Source organism: Oenanthe melanoleuca, chromosome 25 (assembly GCF_029582105.1).
Source record: "Oenanthe melanoleuca isolate GR-GAL-2019-014 chromosome 25, OMel1.0, whole genome shotgun sequence".
Classification (NCBI taxonomy): Eukaryota; Metazoa; Chordata; class Aves; order Passeriformes; family Muscicapidae; genus Oenanthe; species Oenanthe melanoleuca.
In genome coordinates this window covers 1,765,204-1,781,790 of record NC_079358.1, presented here as the reverse complement: position 1 = coordinate 1,781,790, position 16,587 = coordinate 1,765,204, and the positions used below count along the sequence as shown (strand labels likewise).

The following is a 16,587-nucleotide window of genomic DNA, read 5'->3' as shown; positions in this document are numbered from 1 at the left end:
CCCAAAGAGCTGCCCAGGTCCCCTCCTCCTTGCAGGGCTTTGTTCTATCCCACATCAACAGGACTTAGTTGTGATGCCAAGATAATTCCCAGGGATTTAGGAGCTCATTTCATTTGATCTGGCTTGTTAATTCCCAATCAAGTGCTGATTAGAGGCCAGGGAGCAGAGCTGGAAACGCACTTGCAGGTTCCTTGGTGTGGCCCTGGAGGGGAGCAGAAGCTCCCAGGGAGGCTCAGGCTGTAACTGCACCTTGTGGCATAGGGAAAGGGAAAGTGAGAATCATCTAGCAGACAGATTCAGCCAAAGTGGGGTGTTTAATAGGATTCAACATATACAGACAAAAGAGCAAGGGGCGCCTGTGCCACAGCAGCACCCCCACAGCTGCTCCCCCAGCACGGGCAGCAGCGCTGGGCTCCTCATGGGACTCATCCCTGGGTCCTGGTAAGGAGCTGCAGCCACTCAAGGGCTTTCCCAGGCTCTGCTCAGGTGACAATCCCAGTCCTGGAGATGTTTGTGAGGGCACAACGAGGAGCTGCAGTGGGGGCACAACCTTCCCTTGGGCTAGTGCCAGCTCCAGCATTCGCTGCCGTTCTGGGTGTGGAGGGGAAGCTCCGGCTGCAGGGCAGGAACGTCCTGCTCTGTTCTGGGAAAGCTCTGAACGTGCACAGAAGTCTCATTGCTTCAGGATTCACCGTCGGCTGCTGGACCTTGGTGGGACCTGGGAGCTGTCAGCGCTTCGGCCGCGGAACCCTGCGGCTGTCACCTCCTCCAGGAAGCTGCCAGGAAAGGTTCAGCTCAGTGCAACAAGGGCCAGGGATCTGCTCGTGGCACCCTGACACTTGTCCAGAGTGCCCAAGGCCAGAGGGGATGTGAGCATCCCCAGCACAAGCCTCAGGCACGCTGGCACCACAACCCACGGCTGGAGCAGCTCCCAAAGGCAGGAATGCTCAAGGATGCTGCTGAGGATGGTTCCTCTGGCAATGAGACACCTCCTGGGGAGGAAGGAGTGGAGCTACAGCAGGTAGGGCACAGCTGTAACCAGAGCAGGTGAAACACAGGGAAAGCTTCTGCAGAGGGGTGTGTTCCACACTGGGGACCAAACCCTAACCCTGACCCTGACCCTGACCCTCCTCCCCTGTGCTGATCAGGTGATCTCAATGCTTTAAGCAATGCTTAAAAAACACCCAAAAAGATAAAGAAATACAAACCAAGATAATGCCACAAATCCTGAGAAATGGGATTCCCCTAAACTGGGGCTGGAGCAGCTCTTCCTGCCCGGGTTGTGAATCTTGAGAGGTTTGAAAAATAGTAAACCCCTAAAATCTCCTGCAGAACCCTGCAGCAACACCCAGCTCTGAGCCCCATCAGACACAGCTGGGAGGGGGCACAGCCAGGGCACTGCCCACTGGCACAGGCTCTGGCACCTGGCTTTGTGTTCCAGCCTGAGCTCTCCCTCCTCCAGGTTATTTTTAGGCACTAGAACCAGGCAGAACTGAGCTCTGGCAGGGAATGACTGGTGTTTTTAGGGTCTCCTGGTTCTATGCTGGCTGGAGCAGGTTGTGCCTGTGACCAGTGACGCCTCAGGGTCCCTCAGCACATCCTTTCTGATCACATTCCAGTCTGGAGAGACTGGAGGCAAGAGCCAAACTCCCACCTGCCCTCCAGGGATGAGCTGCACCACAGCACAAATCCCCCTGCTGAGGCTGCTGCTCCCAGGACCTGCAGATCCTGCAGGAGCCTCCTCAGCTGCCCCACCCAGCCAGGCTGGAGGTGGAACTCCCAGGAGAAAGGAGCCCTGCACAGAGAGGAGGGTCCCCAGGAGGATCTGGAGCTGTAACTGGGTAACTGGGTCAGGCCCCACTTCCTGGGATTAGTCCCAGCAGGTTTGTGCTCAACCTGCCCAGGATGAGTCAGCCCCAGCACCAGATGTTCCTGGCAACCCTTTTTATCCGATTATTGATCCTTTGTAACCCTTTCTCCTCCAAACCCAGAACTGCTCTGGAATCCCCAGGAGCAGAGCGAATTCTCCAGCCTTTGGGCCACCCCTCTGGGCCTACAGATGTTGGTCCCAGTTCCAGCAGGGAAGGAAGAACAATGGAACCAGGATTAGGTGCTTACACGGCTGCTCAGTGCATTAACACCCAAATCCCCTTGTTTCTGGTGACAGATCTGCCCTAATCCCACGGGAATCAGCAAGGCTGTGGATTACAGGAGGGGTTGGGACACACTAAAACCTGGCTTTCCTCCTTTCAGATGCCTCACGGATGTGCTGAGATATCCCTGATCCTAGGGCACTGTGCTGGAACCGTGGGTAACAGTGGACAGGAGACAGCTTTGTTGTCCTTCCATCCCCAGGGAACCCTTATCAAGGGAAAATGGATCATTTGGGACAGGGCTGTTTCTTTGCTGTCCTCCCCAGGCAGGACCCAGCCACATCCAGCCCTTCCACAGCACCAGCCTTTTATTTTCCTTCACCCCACCCACCCCCCCCACCACTTCATTCTTTGAAATGCAAATTTGGATACAGAATCCCAGTTTTTCTGTAAATAATTCAGGGACTGCACAGCAGCAGAGCCCAGACCAGCCCGGGTGGCTCCCAGCAGCACCAATCCAAGTAGAGCCACTGGTGGAGCTGCAGATCCTGAGCTTCAGCAGCAGCTCAGGATTTTCCCACCATCCCACATTGAACACTGGGAATCTGGAGAGAATTCCTGCTCTCCTGCCTGGCCAGGAGCAAGCTGTGCTAATGGGAAGCAATTCCCACTGTGGCCTCAATTCTTTCCTGTGCCCAAAGTGAGTAATTTGGGTTCAGGTGAAGTTATTTGTATTTATAAACCAGACATTTCCCACTGGGAATTCCATACTGACAGGGATCTTTGCCCACCTTCAGCAAAGCAGCTGCAGGTTCATTCAGTGCTGCTCTGGCTTTCCAGAGTTATGAACTAGAAAAACTCTATGGAAAACTCTACTTGCCTGCCCTTGAACTCAGGGAAATGCAAGTTAAACCTCCAGCTCAGGGATCTGTCCCTGAAGCACCACGAGCAGAGCACTGACACGTTCAGGTGGGGATCCCGCAGGTGTCCTGAATTGCTGCTGTGCCAGCAGTTTTGCAGAGGTGGGTTTTACCTCCTGGTGTTGTGGATGGTGGTCCCACCCAGCACGATGCGCACGCCGGGGTTGGAGCGGTTCAGGTTGAACACAGCCAGAGCCTCCTCGTAGGTGGCTCCCCCGATGAGGAACACGATGATGTCCTGAGGCCTGGGATAAAGGCACAAATCATGACATGGTTTGAGTTGAAGGGACCTAAAAACTCATCTCGTTCATGGCAGGGACACCTTCCACCAGACCAGCTGGATCCAAGCCCTGTCCAACCTGGCCTTGGACACTTTCTGAGGTGGAGCAGCCACAAATATTGAGCTGGGATCAGACAAAGCCAAGGATAAATCCTGCACCTTGCAGGCTGTGATCCATGAGCCTGAGGGTGCCTCCTCCAGACCCTCCCTCATCCCTGTGAGGTGCCAGGCTTGGAGCTGAATCCCCCAAAACCTCTCCTCTCCTGAGCTTTCACCCACAGCCCTGAGCAGCCTCCAGCAGCACCACCCCAATCCCTGTGGATCCACACGCCCATGGTTAATGCATGATCTGCTGGGGCTGGGAAACCAGGATCAATTCTGGAGTCAGGCAAGGACACGGCGCTGCCTCGGAGCCCCCAGGCTCGTGACTGATCAGGGTTTGTGCCTCAGTTCAGCTGAGGGGACATTTCCCAGCCAGCAGGGAAATGTGGGATGGGAGAGTGAAGCCAAGCAAGAGGAAGGGTGAAAAGGAGGGAAGCACCTTCCTCCATCCCAACACAAACTCAGATGTGCTGTGCCTGTCCTGCTTTCAAGTGAGCTGCTCCTTCCCTCTCCTGTAACCACCCTCCCAATCCCCTGGAAGGACCAACACCAGGGATTTCTTTCTTGGATCACTGCATGGACAGCATGACCTGGAGCACAGCTGCTCCTGCACAGAGGAGCACATTGGCCACTAGATTTCCATGGATCCCCACACCACTTCCTCCCCGCTGAAGGGGATGTGGGAAAGCAGGGAAAAATCATGGGAAAGCTGAGTGCAGTCATTTCTCAAGGTGATCTGTATCACTAAGCACCCAAAGTCTGCACCTCCTCAGAGTCTGGGTCTGCATGACCCTCTCCAGCAGGATCCCATTCCCATTGGGAACAGTACTGGCCCAGGCAGAAGAGCTGCAGTTGGGCTGTTTTTGGCAGTCCCCAAACAGCAGATAGATGGCACAGCCACCCACAGACAGCTCTGGTGAGCGAGGGCTTCATCCTTCAGCTGAGCCTCCCAAAAGGAATGGCACATCCAGGCTAGCAAGGCAAGCCAGGATGAGACACATCCCAGTCCTGGGAGCGTGCACCAGGGAACATTGTTGGGGATATGAGACCTCCACACCCAAGAGATTTCTGTGCCAAGCCCCAGCTCTGTTCATCATCAGTCCAACCCTGCTGTGGGGACAGCGCTGGGCACACCAGGGATGTGCCAGTGCCGGGGATGTGCCAATGCCAGGGATGTGCCAGTGCCAGGGATGTGCCAGTGCCAGGGATGTGCCCCAAAGGCCCCACGCACCTGTCCCGGAGTGTGTTGGGGCCCAGGTAGGGATACTGGCTGTCCTTGAGCTTTCCCTTGATGAGCTGGTCCAGGGTTTCCTGGAGCAGGGGCTGGTGCTGGGTATACACGTTCTCGATGCCCTGCAGCCAGAGAGAAGCTCTTCAGGAAGGGGCCCAGCAGGGCAGGCGGCTCAGCAGAGGCACAAGCAGGGTTCAGCACCCCCGAATTTGGGGCTGAGAAGCTCTCCAGCAGCTCACTGCCGTTGTTCTCAGTGGAATCAGGCCCTGATGCCACTGCCCTCTCTGTGAAACCCCAGCCCTGCGCCAGCAGCCCAGAGCATTGCTGCCAGCCCTGCTCCCCACGGTACCTTCAGGCCCTTGAGGAACTGCTTGGTGATGGCCACGGCGTCCTTGGGGCTGAACAGGTCACTGCCCCGGACCCGCTTCCCTCCGTATTCCACCACGGCGGACACCAGCTGTGAGGGAGAGGGCAGGAGCCCTGTCAGCCCAGCAACTCCTTCCAGGCTCTGGGGAATCACCTTATGGAGGTCTGGAATGGGGACATGGAGCCACGGAGGGGATCCCAATGGAACTGCACGTGGAGGAGAGGGGGCAGAGCAGCAGCACCCCCACACCCCCCGACCCTCCTGCCTGGGGAGAGGCTCCATCTCCTTCGCCTGCAGCAGCGACATCAGCTCCTCCACACGAGCTGACATCATCCTGCTCCTCCACCTCCTCCCCAGCTGCTCCTGGCACTGCCACCTGTTCCCTCCCTGCCAGCTCCTCTCCATCCCCAGCCCCTTGCTGCAGCCATTGCCTGTGCTGCAGGAGCTGGGGAAAGTGGGGGAGGAATAGACAAGAGGAAGCCCATCCTGGGCCCGTGTACGTGCCACACTGCCCTCCCAGCAAGCTCCTGCCATCCCTTCTTTATCAAATCCTTCATAATATCACAGAATTGCAGACTAGTCAGGAGTGGAAGGGACCTCTGGAGTCCAACCCCCAACATCACTGATTTAGGAAATGAAAATCGAGTCACTTGTTTAAAACACCTTTTAAAGTTACACCCACACGTCCCAGCTGAGCTCAGAGCTCTGTGCAACAACACAGCCCTGGGCTGACCCAGAGCAGGCAGGTTTCACCCCAAAGAGCAGCGATTCCCCCATCCTGTGGGTCATGGGGGCTGCCCTGCCCCACCCTGGGGTCACCTCTTGGTACCTGCCCCACCCCGGGGTCACCTCCCAGTACCTGCCCCACCCTTGGGTCACCTCCCTGCTCCTGCCCCACCCCGGGGTCACCTCTTGGTACCTGCCCCACCCTTGGGTCACCTCCCAATACCTGCCCCACCCTGGGGTCATCTCCCTGCTCCTGTCCCCGCCCCACCCCGCGGTTACCTTGCGGTAGCGGTCGCTGCCGCCGCGGCCCCGCAGCTCCTCCAGCAGCGCCGGGAGGCCGCTGCTGCCGTGGCGCTCGTAGCGCAGCGCGTAGAGCATCACCAGCCGCGCCGCGTCCAGCTCCGACAGCCGCGGGCTCTGCAGCAGCCGCCGCACGCTCTGCGGGACAGACCGAGCTCGGCAATGCGGGACAGACCGAGCTCGGCAATGCGGGACAGACCGAGCTCGGCAATGCGGGACAGACCGAGCTCGGCAATGCGGGACAGCACCGAGCTCGGCAAGGCGGGACAGACCGAGCTCGGCAATGCGGGACAGACCGAGCTCGGCAAGGCGGGACAGCACCGAGCTCGGCAAGGCGGGACAGCACCGAGCTCGGCAATGCAGGACAGCACCGAGCTCGGCAAGGCGGGACGGCACCGAGCTCGGCAAGGCGGGACAGCACCGAGCTCGGCAAGGCGGGACAGACCGAGCTCGGCAAGGCGGGACAGCACCGAGCTCGGCAATGCAGGACAGCACCGAGCTCAGCAATGTGGGACAGACCGAGCTCGGCAAGGCGGGACAGACCGAGCTCGGCAATGCGGGACAGACCGAGCTCGGCAAGGCGGGACAGACCGAGCTCAGCAATGTGGGACAGCACCGAGCTCGGCAATGAGGGACAGCACCGAGCTCGGCAATGCGGGACAGACCGAGCTCGGCAATGCGGGACAGACCGAGCTCGGCAAGGCGGGACAGACCGAGCTCGGCAAGGCGGGACAGACCGAGCTCGGCAATGCGGGACAGACCGAGCTCGGCAATGCGGGACACCCCGGGCTGAGTCACACCTCCACACCGGCACTTTTCCAGCCTGAGCAGAGCCACCCCACGGGTTCCACTGCTAAACTGGCTCCAAAAAAAACCCTCAGGTAACCCCTCCGACTCCTTTTCCTTTCTGGAAGGTGCAAGGCAGAGGCATCAAAGTCTCGGCAAACATTTGGATGTGAGAAATGGAGGGAAAAACTGCGCTTTTGGAAGTAAAGGAAGGAAGAAATTAAAGCATGGGAAGAGAGATCCCAGCCACAGGAAAAAATAGGGATCTGTTATCACTCCTGATCTGCTGGCCCAGGTGTTGGCATCTATTTGACTGATGCTGACTAGTGACAGAAACAAAGCATAAACTCCTGGCTGTGAGGAGGATCAAGAGGAATTTCACCATTCAAGGTCAGGAATCCACCTGTGAGGGGAGGGCCAGAGCCCCAGAGAGGTTCCTGTGCTGGCAATGGCAAAGCAGAGAACAGAACAGTCATTGTCCAAGGGAGGAGCTGGGATTCCAACCCTCCCTGCAGCTCCCAGGCCTCAGGCACTGTGTCAGGGTTAATGAGAGCCCAGGGGAGGAAGAACCCAAATGTCCCGGACTGGGGGGCCCAAGGCCACCAGAGATCCAACAGTCCCTGAGATGACATCAGGGGAGAACAATTCCACCCTTATTCTGGGCTCTGGCTGCTGCTGCTTGTCCTGTAGCCTTGCCCCTCTGGCTGCCATTGGGAGACCAGCAGGAACAGCCCAGGGCGGGGTGGCTGCAGGGACAAAGATCCCACTTAGAGGATTTTCCATTTCCTTTTAAGCTGCTGCATAGCTCCCAGTGGCCTCAGAGGCTGGAAATACAACAGGGCTCTTCAGGCACAGGGGTGGAAGGAAACTGAGGCAGCATTTCTGCTCTAAAACTGCAGAAACACTGTGTAGAGCAGGACCAAAGTGACCCCAGGAGCACCAAGGTGACCCCAGGAGCACCAAGGCACAGCTCTGTGCTATGGATATTCCATCAAAAATCCTGGCTCGTGGCACAGGCAGGGAGCAGACTGGGAATATTTGACTTTTAAAGCGCAACAACCTGAGCTAGAGACAGTGATACAGCATGAGGACCTCAGAGGCTGCTCCCAGCAAACACATTTCTGGCTGCATTCCCAGTTCCACACTCAGCCATGTAAATCCTGCCAGACACCAGCTATGGAATCCCATCCCCACACTGCTCCATAGGGAAGCATCAGCCCAGTGGATGGAAGCATATTCCACCTCTGGGGACAGTCTGGTGTTATCCCCTCAGCCCCCACCTGGAGTTGAGAGTCACAGAGGTGGTGAAACTGATCTCAAACCTGCTGGAGAGGTTTTTCCTCATTTCCCAGTCCCTCTGCTACATGTTGGGAATCCCCCTCTGCTACCAAAAACCAAGGAATCATTTCTCAGAAGTGAGTGACTGCTCCAACCCTGCTCTGAGCCAGCCCCATCCCAAAGCTGCTGCTGAGCACCAGCCTGGATCCATCAGCACTGACTCTGCCAGACCTGGGGGCCACATTCAGCTGCCACAGAGCCCCTCTCCAGCTTTTCCAGGCCTCTCTGCAGAAGAAATCTTGGATCTAAGAGACTTTCCAGTGGTTTTTCTTAAAAAAATAGGTAAAGACAATTCCATGGATTCCTGCTCTTCTGCCCAACAAACACATCAGCTCCTCCACAGCATCTGAGGCTGTTTTTTCCTGGTGCCTGCCAGAAGCCAACTGACTGAATAGAAAGAATGTTGGATTGTGGGATGTAAGGACAGGATTTGCAAAGATGCTTCTCAAGCCAGTTATTAATGATGACTCATTCCCATCTGAGCTGAGCACCGAGGAGCAATTCCACATCCAGTGTCCCTCTGCACACAGAGCTCCCACTGCCTCCAGCATCCAGCCCCCACTCCCAAGGGAGAGACAGGGTGAAACCCCCCATCCAGAGCCAGGATGAGTACCTGCAGGGCACTGGAATGGTCACTCTGGCAGGCCAGCTCCTGCTCCACCTCTGACACCTCCAGCAGGTTCCTCTCTGCCACGAGCCGGGACAGTTCCCCCACCACTGTCACGTGCTTGGACACTGTGCCCGACATCTTCTTGAACTGAGGGTAGTTCTCCACAAAGGCCTGTGGTGGGAAACTGAGGCAGTGGGTGCTTCCAAGGAAGAGCAGGAGATAGAAAATGGCTGCAGCCAGCCATAAACTGTACGAATTCCCAGCAATCCAAAACCTTTGCAGGTGTGCAGAGGATCAGACACCTTGATCCCAGGAGCCCACAGCATTTCTCCCATTACCAGGAGATTTCTGGGAGGGATGTATGTTTTATCTACTCCTAGCATTAAAGGATGGGACACAGCTGGGATGGATTTTTTCTGTACCTTCATATCTGCGATGGACTCCAGCTTCTGCTGCTCCTTTGGCTTCCTCTTCTGGAAATCCTCCATCAGGTTCTTGATGTTGGTACCAATCTCAGCAAAGTTCAGGTACATGTTCTGTGTGGAACAAGACAGGAAGCAGAAGGAATCTCACTTGACAGTCTTGACCAAGGAAGAGCCTTGAGCAGCTGGGAGAAAGTGGCTCCATCCCCCCAAACCTGCAGCAGGGATTGAAATGAAATTACGAACAGGACACGTTGTCAGATGTCACTGGTGCTGCACACTGATGGTCACGAATGGCACATCCCCACCCTGAGGCTCCAAGTCATGGGGAGGCTCCTTTCCCAGGACAAACCCTCAGATTTGGGCGCTGGTGAACCCCCTGAACACCTACATTGGCGTAGAACTCGTCGTTCTCAGCTGACAGGACGACCTCCCGCAGGTCCTTGCTGATCCCCGGCACCCGCGACAGGTCGATGCGGTTGTTGTTGATGCCCAGCAGCTCGTGGACCATGGCCTGGTACGTCCACTGCCAGGGGACAGAGCAAGGCAAAGGGATGACCTTGGTGAGACACAGCGCTGGGAAATCAATGGGCTTCAGCTGAACCCGGCCAGAGCTGCTCCTGCTACCCCAGGACACACAGCAGAGGCCGGGAGTGCCCCTCAACCAGCCAGGACACTCCAGTGAAAATAAACACCACTGTAGATAACCAGATGGGCAGACAGTGCAGGGAAACCGCCCCCCTCCAGGGCCACCCCAGAATCAGGGCATGGTTTGGGTTGGAAGGGACATTAAACCCATCCTGTTCATGAGAGGGACACCCCCCACCACATCAGGAATTCCTGCAGGTACCTTCGAAACAGACCAAAGAGGGATGGGGATTCACATTCCTGTTCCAACACCTCTGTTGGCCACCAAATCCCCGACTTTCTGCCCAGGCAGGGAGAGATCCCACAGTTGCAGTGCAGAATTCCCCACATGCTCCACTGGCGAGAGCATTCCTGCACATCAGGAGTTTCTATTTTTATCCTGAGAAGTCTAATAATAACCCAGAGAGAACAGTGGCAGCTGATCAGAGCCCTGCCATGCCCAACACTCCATTTACATCCCTGGGAATCTCTCTGGGATAGGAAATCCTGAGACAGCAGATAATGCCTGATACTGAGCACAGTCCTAAACACCATAAAGCAGGTGTGAGCTGGGCTGTGACAGCCACACCCCTCTGTGACACACAAGTCACCTCCAGCTCCTGCAGAACTGGAGTTACAGCAGCTCTGGGGTTCCTGATCCCCAGGTTCCAAGGGAACCCCACAGAAATTAAGGCAGACCAACAGACCCTGCCAGGATCTGCAGCACAGCATGGAGCAAATAAATCCAGCAGCCATCGATAACAGAGGGAGACTCAGCAGGGCTGAGTGTGTGCTGCCCACAGCCCGACAAACAGCCCTTGGGAAAGGCCCTGCAGAGCACTGGGGCTCCAGAAGCCACACAGAGGTGATGGTGGCCCTGCTTTCCAGGGTGCTGGGTCTATCTGCCACTGAAGGCAGCACAAACAGCCCCCACTCAGGTCTGGAAAACCTAGCCAGGGGATAAGACGGATTTTGCAGGGATTGGAGGTGGGAAGCAACACTTTTCTCTCCTACATCCAACCCATGACCTGCCAGGGGTGGAACCCCAGCTGCTGCAGGACTCCCACCCCTGCCCCAGCCTGGCACAGCTGGGGTGTGACTCACAGCCCGTGACTCACCTGGTTCAGCAGGGGGGTGATGGCATCGTCCGACCTGTCGAGGATGAGCAGCAGGGGAGGGACCTCGGTGCGCCGGAAATCAAACAGCTCGTACTCCTTGGTGATCACTTGCTGTGGGGAAACGGGAAAATCCCACCTGGGCACCCAGGAAAGGCTCCCTCTCAGTGTGGGCTCAGGCACAGAGAGAGGGGAAGGTGAAACCCAGCAGTGGTGCTTTGTCTGCACTGCCAGGAGGAGCTGGGACACGGCTCCCAGCAATGCTGTGCTCCAGCTCTGGGAGCAGGGCAGGACAAACCTGCCCAGCGCTGGGCCTTGAAAAAAATTATGGAATTTACAGGAATTGACTGAAAACACGTGTGTCCCTCCAGTGGATCCACTCATGAAAAATTAACCAAGGCTGAATTCATGCCAAGGGGATGTGCTGTGGGCTCCCCTCACCTTCACGCACTCGGCCAAGCGCTTGGCTGGCTCCGAGGAGAGCTGGTACCGGATCATGGGGCACTTCTTCAGGGACAGGAGCAGGGCAGTGAGCCCCTGCGTGGTCCTGGTGAGCTGAGCTGGGTCCCAGCTGCGGCCCTGCAAGGAAAGGCTGCACCTCACACAGATTCACTGCTCCCAGACTCTCACATCCCTGCTTCTACGTCCTGAAGTCACAGGAAAGCAGCACAGGCTGAACCCCAGCTCCCTGTGCTCCTCTCCTCTGCCAAGGCCCATTCCCCTCCTGTGGCCTCTCCAGCAGCCCCCAGGGTCCCAGTTTACACACTGACAGGACAACTGGCCGTGCTCCTACCCGACAGCAGCCCAGCAGGTTGAGGGAGAAGACATGTGGGTTCACCGCAATGTAGTCACCGTAGAACTCCTGGGGAGGGGAGCAGGACAGTCCTGTGTCTCCAAGCCTGACCCCATGTACCAGCACTGGCCACCCAGCCCCAGCACCACCTGGACACACTGGATCAGACCATCCTTCCTTCCTCCACCCCAAACCCCTCTGACAACTCCCCTCCTGTCAGTACTGTGCATTGCTCCAGGGCCCAGCTCCTCATCAGCACCACAAACACAGAACCATGAATTACTGACTTTGGAAAAGCCCTTTGAGACCACCCACCATCCCTCCAGCATGCCAAGGCCACCCACGTCCCCAAGTTCCTCATCCACGTGGATTTGAACTTGGCAGAACCTTGTGAGGCACCAAGAATAGCAGCAGTGAGAGTGCAAAGAAATGGGAACTTCTCTGTCTTTTACCTCTTAATCCCACTGTGGTGTCCATCCCTCCTCCCACCCAGGCCTGTCATGAACCTGTTGGGAACAAGAGCCTTCCTTCTCCCAGTGTCTGGCAGCCTGGACCTCCCCTTTGTTTTTGGGTTTGGATCTACCTAAAACGTCCAAATTCACCTGGACTTCAGCCACGACCTCCTGCTCATCAGCCTCAGCCAAGGCCTTCACATCGCTCTTGCTGATGACATTGCTGAAATCTGGGAGGAAACAGAGAAGGGACAATGGGGCTCCCTGCAGACCCTGTGGGACAAGTACTCTGATCCCCTCTGGAGCAGGAGCAGATCCCACAGAGACCCTCTAACCCTGCACCTGCAGGTGCTGGAATCCTGAGCCAGCTCCCAGCGCCTGGTCCCACTGCAGAGCCACAATGACATCTAGAGGCCGCTTCACCCAGTTCCTGGGATCCTACTGACTAATTCCTGGGCTGGAGGACTGGACTTCAGCCCCAAACCAGCTGGAGTCACTCTGCCTCATTCCCAAACTCAGGGAACATTCCGTGGCATGAGCAGGACATGCGGGAAGCCCCTGCCCGCACAGCTGGCACAGGAAGGTGCTGTGTGACCCTGTCCCACCACACTGACATGTGGAGCCTGTTCCAGATTTAGGGATGTCCAGGACTCTTCACACTCACAGATGAAGTAGACGCTGTACTTGGGCCTTCGCAGCTCCTGCACCAGGAGCTCCACGTTTTCCTGGATGGAAACAGCAGCAGGGAGAACAGAGTTAAGGAATACAGAATCATGGAATCGTTAGGGCTGGAAAAGCCTCTGAGACCTTGGTGTCCAGCCATTCCCCCCGCTTTGCCAAGGCCACCACGGCCCTGTCCCCCACGGCCACATCCACACGCATTTGAGCAATTCCAGGCACGGTGGCTCCAGCACTGCTCTGTGCCAGGGCTGAACAACCCTTTCCATGAAGGAATTTCCCTGAATATCCAACCTGAACATCCCCAGCACGATCGGAGGCCGTTCCTCCCGCTCCGGTCCGTACCTTGGTGGGCCGCAGGAAGCAGATGGCCTTGAGGTGCTTCATGGGCTCCCTGTTGGGCGAGTCGAGGCGCTCGAAGAGATAAACCTCGCGCTGCAGGATCTCGGACTGGGTGTACACCACGCTCACGGCGCCGGTCTGAGGGCGGCAGGGGAGCGGCGCCCGTCACGGCGGCCCTGGGCCCGGCCCCGCCGCCCCCTGCGCTCCCGGCCCCGCCGCTCACCGTCTCCCGGTCCATCAGCAGCACCTTCATGCCGGGGCCGCTGTCCTCGATCATCTTGGACACGTACTGCCGGACCGCCAGCACCGCGTTCATCTTGGCGGGGATGCTGCTCTACCGGGCCGGCCCCGACCCGCCTCGGCCCCGCCCCGGCGCCTGCCGGGAGCTGTAGTCCGGCAGCGGGAGCGGCCCCGCCACCCCGGTGCATGCAGGGAGCTGTAGTCCGGCAGCGGGAGCGGCCGCAGCCCAGGCCCGTCCTTCCCCTCCCGGGACCCGAGCGGTGGAAATGGCTCGGGGGGCGCGGAGCAGTTTGAGACTGGACCCAACCAGAACCCAGACACGCTTAAACCCACCCAAACCTACCTCAAAACAGCACAAACCCGCCCCAACCCACACTAAATCCACCCAAGCCCACCCCAAACGCACACAAACCGCCTCCAAGCCTACCCAAACCCACCCCAAAGCACCCCAGACCCTCCCAGACGCACCCCAGCCCCCAGGAAGGCTCGGCGCAGCCGGGGGCCCCAAGGACGGAGGCCGTGACTCGGTTTCCTTGATCACAGCTCGGTAAAGTCCGCGCTGGAAGCTCGGGGTGGCTCCGGGCTCGGGACCAGCCCGGCCCCGCTAATCCCGGCAGCGCGGATTAGCAGCTATTCCCGGCGGGACAGAGCTGACCCGGGCCAGGCACTGCCCCGCTGCCACAGCCCTATTTATAGCAGCGGATAACAGTTCATTAATGATGATGTCCAGCCTTTCACTTCCAATTAAGCGGCTCCCCACTTCCTCTCCGAGTGACGAGCACCTTCGTGTCTTTAATCCTTCAATTTCCTGCCGAGATTTTACTTTTCACTTCCATCTTCTTTCCTGGAGGCTGGGGAGTTTTGCCCATGTACGGATCTTCATACAAACCCAAAAACTGGAATGGTTTAAATAGAGATTTACATAGAAAAATACAACTCCAGTATTTTCTTTCTTACATTTTTTATTCCTTGCCTGATTTTGTTTCTCATATCCAAACTGATGCCTTAAGGAGTGTATGGATGCTCCTGGCTAAAGAATACACAGAATAATGGCAAATGGAATAAAAAATTGGGTTTAATTGCATCTCATTATTTTCTGGTCTTATTGTTAAATGATTCAGTGTCTGTAAAGTGCTGGCTTAGTTATTGTCCAGTTTCCTTGGAAATGCTTTTGGATTTTATTCGTGAACTAAGCAAACCTATGGTGTCATCTCCTCTTTAAATCCATCTTTGTCCTTAGGGAAGACAAACCCGTTGTGCCATTTTAATGAAATTAATCACAAACCAAACCTCTGAGGCTTCTTGGTGGGATGTTTATCCCTGGTTTGCAGCTAAAACATTTTAAACAACTTTTATTCTGCAGAAATATTACACTTTTCATTCCCCCCAGGCTGATTGGTGGGGTAGGAGAGCAGTTCCATGTCCTGGGAGTGGTTGGAATCATAGAATTGTTTAGGCTGGAAAAGAGCTCTGCATTTGCCGTAATTTTTAATTTAAACCTTCCTTAAGAATGAATTCAAGTATAATTTCTGTATCTAAACCCTGATTTAACCTCACCCATAACTGCCCTGGCCTGTCACCACTGGCCTGGCACGAGGACGGATGCTGGTCCCTAAGTTGAGGCAATAGGATTGCCCGGGATTATGGCACTGCTATTTTAAGGGATCGAATTTGGTGTCGGTTATTTCGAAAGCAATGGATTCTCCGCTCCTGGTTCCAAGGAGAAGTGGCCAGGGCAGCCTGTGCTTCCTGGGACAGCACGCAGCACCTCCCGGGGGACTCGGGAACTCCCGACCTCCCCTGCTCTTCCACGGACACAGCATTTGTGCCACAGGCATTTCTGCAGGAAAATGCTCCAGGAAAAGCTGGCAGTTCCAGCTTTGGACAAAAGGAATCACGAGGGGCTTTGCCTCACCTTGTTATCGTTTTACAAGGCAATTGTGCTTCCTCTGTTTACAGTGAGAGGGGGAGAAAAAAACCCAAATAAACATTGAAAGGCCCAACTGGATCCTTTTGGAAATGGCATCCCTGAGATTGATATGTCAGTTGGCTGCTCCAGAGGGCTTTGGGGGAAAGTCAGGTGGAGTTTAAGGCAGGAAAAGCTCTTTCCCAACCTGCTACCGAGGCCCTTGAATGTCACCTCCAGAGCCAGGATGGATCCCAAGTCAAGCTGCCAGGACCTTTTGTCCCCAGCCCCGTCCATGGACGCTGCCTTCACTAGTGAAATGAGTTCCATGCAAAATCCTGGCCTGCCTCCTCCAGCACCATCTGCTCCTCCATCCTTATCCCCTCCCTCCACCCCTGATCCTCTTTATGGTCTCTTCCAACTGATCCCAATGTCCCCCAGCAAATCTGGGTGACCACGGCTCATCTCCCATTCCTGGGGTGTCCTGTGTGGGGCGGTTGTCCCTGTCCCCACGGCCTTGCCTGTGTGTGGCTCTGGAGGGACCAGCAGCACCAAGGCCTGCTCTGGCTCCTCAGTGGTAAATCCACAAAAAAACCAAAACAAAACCCTTCAGCTCTGTCTGGGAATGGTTCTAACTGGAGCTGTCAGGAATGAGATGGGATTTTATGTCTATTTAATACCTTGCTGATCCCCACCATGGCTCCAGCAAGAGCAGGGTGCGAACAGGGTGAGATGGAATGGGCAGGGATCACTCTGCAGCACAGGGATCAGTCTGGAACACGGGAATCACTCCAGAGCACAGGGATCACTCTGCAGCACAGGGATCAGTCTGGAACACGGGAATCACTCCAGAGCACAGGGATCACTCTGCAGCACAGGGATCAGTCTGGAACACAGGGATCACTCCAGAGCACAGGGATCACTCTGCAGCACAGGGATCAGTCTGGAACACGGGAACCACTCCAGAGCACAGGGATCACTCTGCAGCACAGGGATCAGTCTGGAACACGGGAACCACTCCAGAGCACAGGGATCACTCTGCAGCACAGGGATCAGTCTGGAACACAGGAATTACTCTGGAGCACAGGAATCACTCTGGAACCCAGGAATCACTCCAGAGCACAGGGATCACTCTGCAGCACAGGGATCACTCTGGAACATGGGACTCACTCCAGAGCACAGGAATCACTCTGGAACACAGGAATCACTCCAGAGCACAAGGACACTCCAACCCCTTGCTGGGTACCAGAGACATCAGG

General features: G+C 56.3%; 1 protein-coding gene across 1 annotated transcript; it reads right to left on the bottom strand.

Annotated features, from left to right (window-relative positions):
* Window positions 1-295: 295 nt before the first annotated feature.
* VPS45 (vacuolar protein sorting 45 homolog) lies at window positions 296-14,182 on the bottom strand. Its single transcript, XM_056510958.1, has 15 exons — window positions 13,406-14,182; window positions 13,186-13,320; window positions 12,827-12,887; window positions 12,313-12,392; window positions 11,711-11,779; window positions 11,359-11,496; window positions 10,921-11,031; window positions 9,567-9,701; window positions 9,176-9,289; window positions 8,757-8,924; window positions 5,999-6,157; window positions 4,976-5,083; window positions 4,627-4,748; window positions 3,127-3,258; window positions 296-776 (listed from the first exon to the last, which is right to left on the bottom strand). The coding sequence occupies exons 1-15, from the start codon at window positions 13,496-13,498 to the stop codon at window positions 689-691; spliced, it is 1,713 nt and encodes a 570-aa protein (XP_056366933.1). The 5' UTR covers window positions 13,499-14,182; the 3' UTR covers window positions 296-688.
* Between the last annotated feature and the right edge of the window lie 2,405 nt (window positions 14,183-16,587).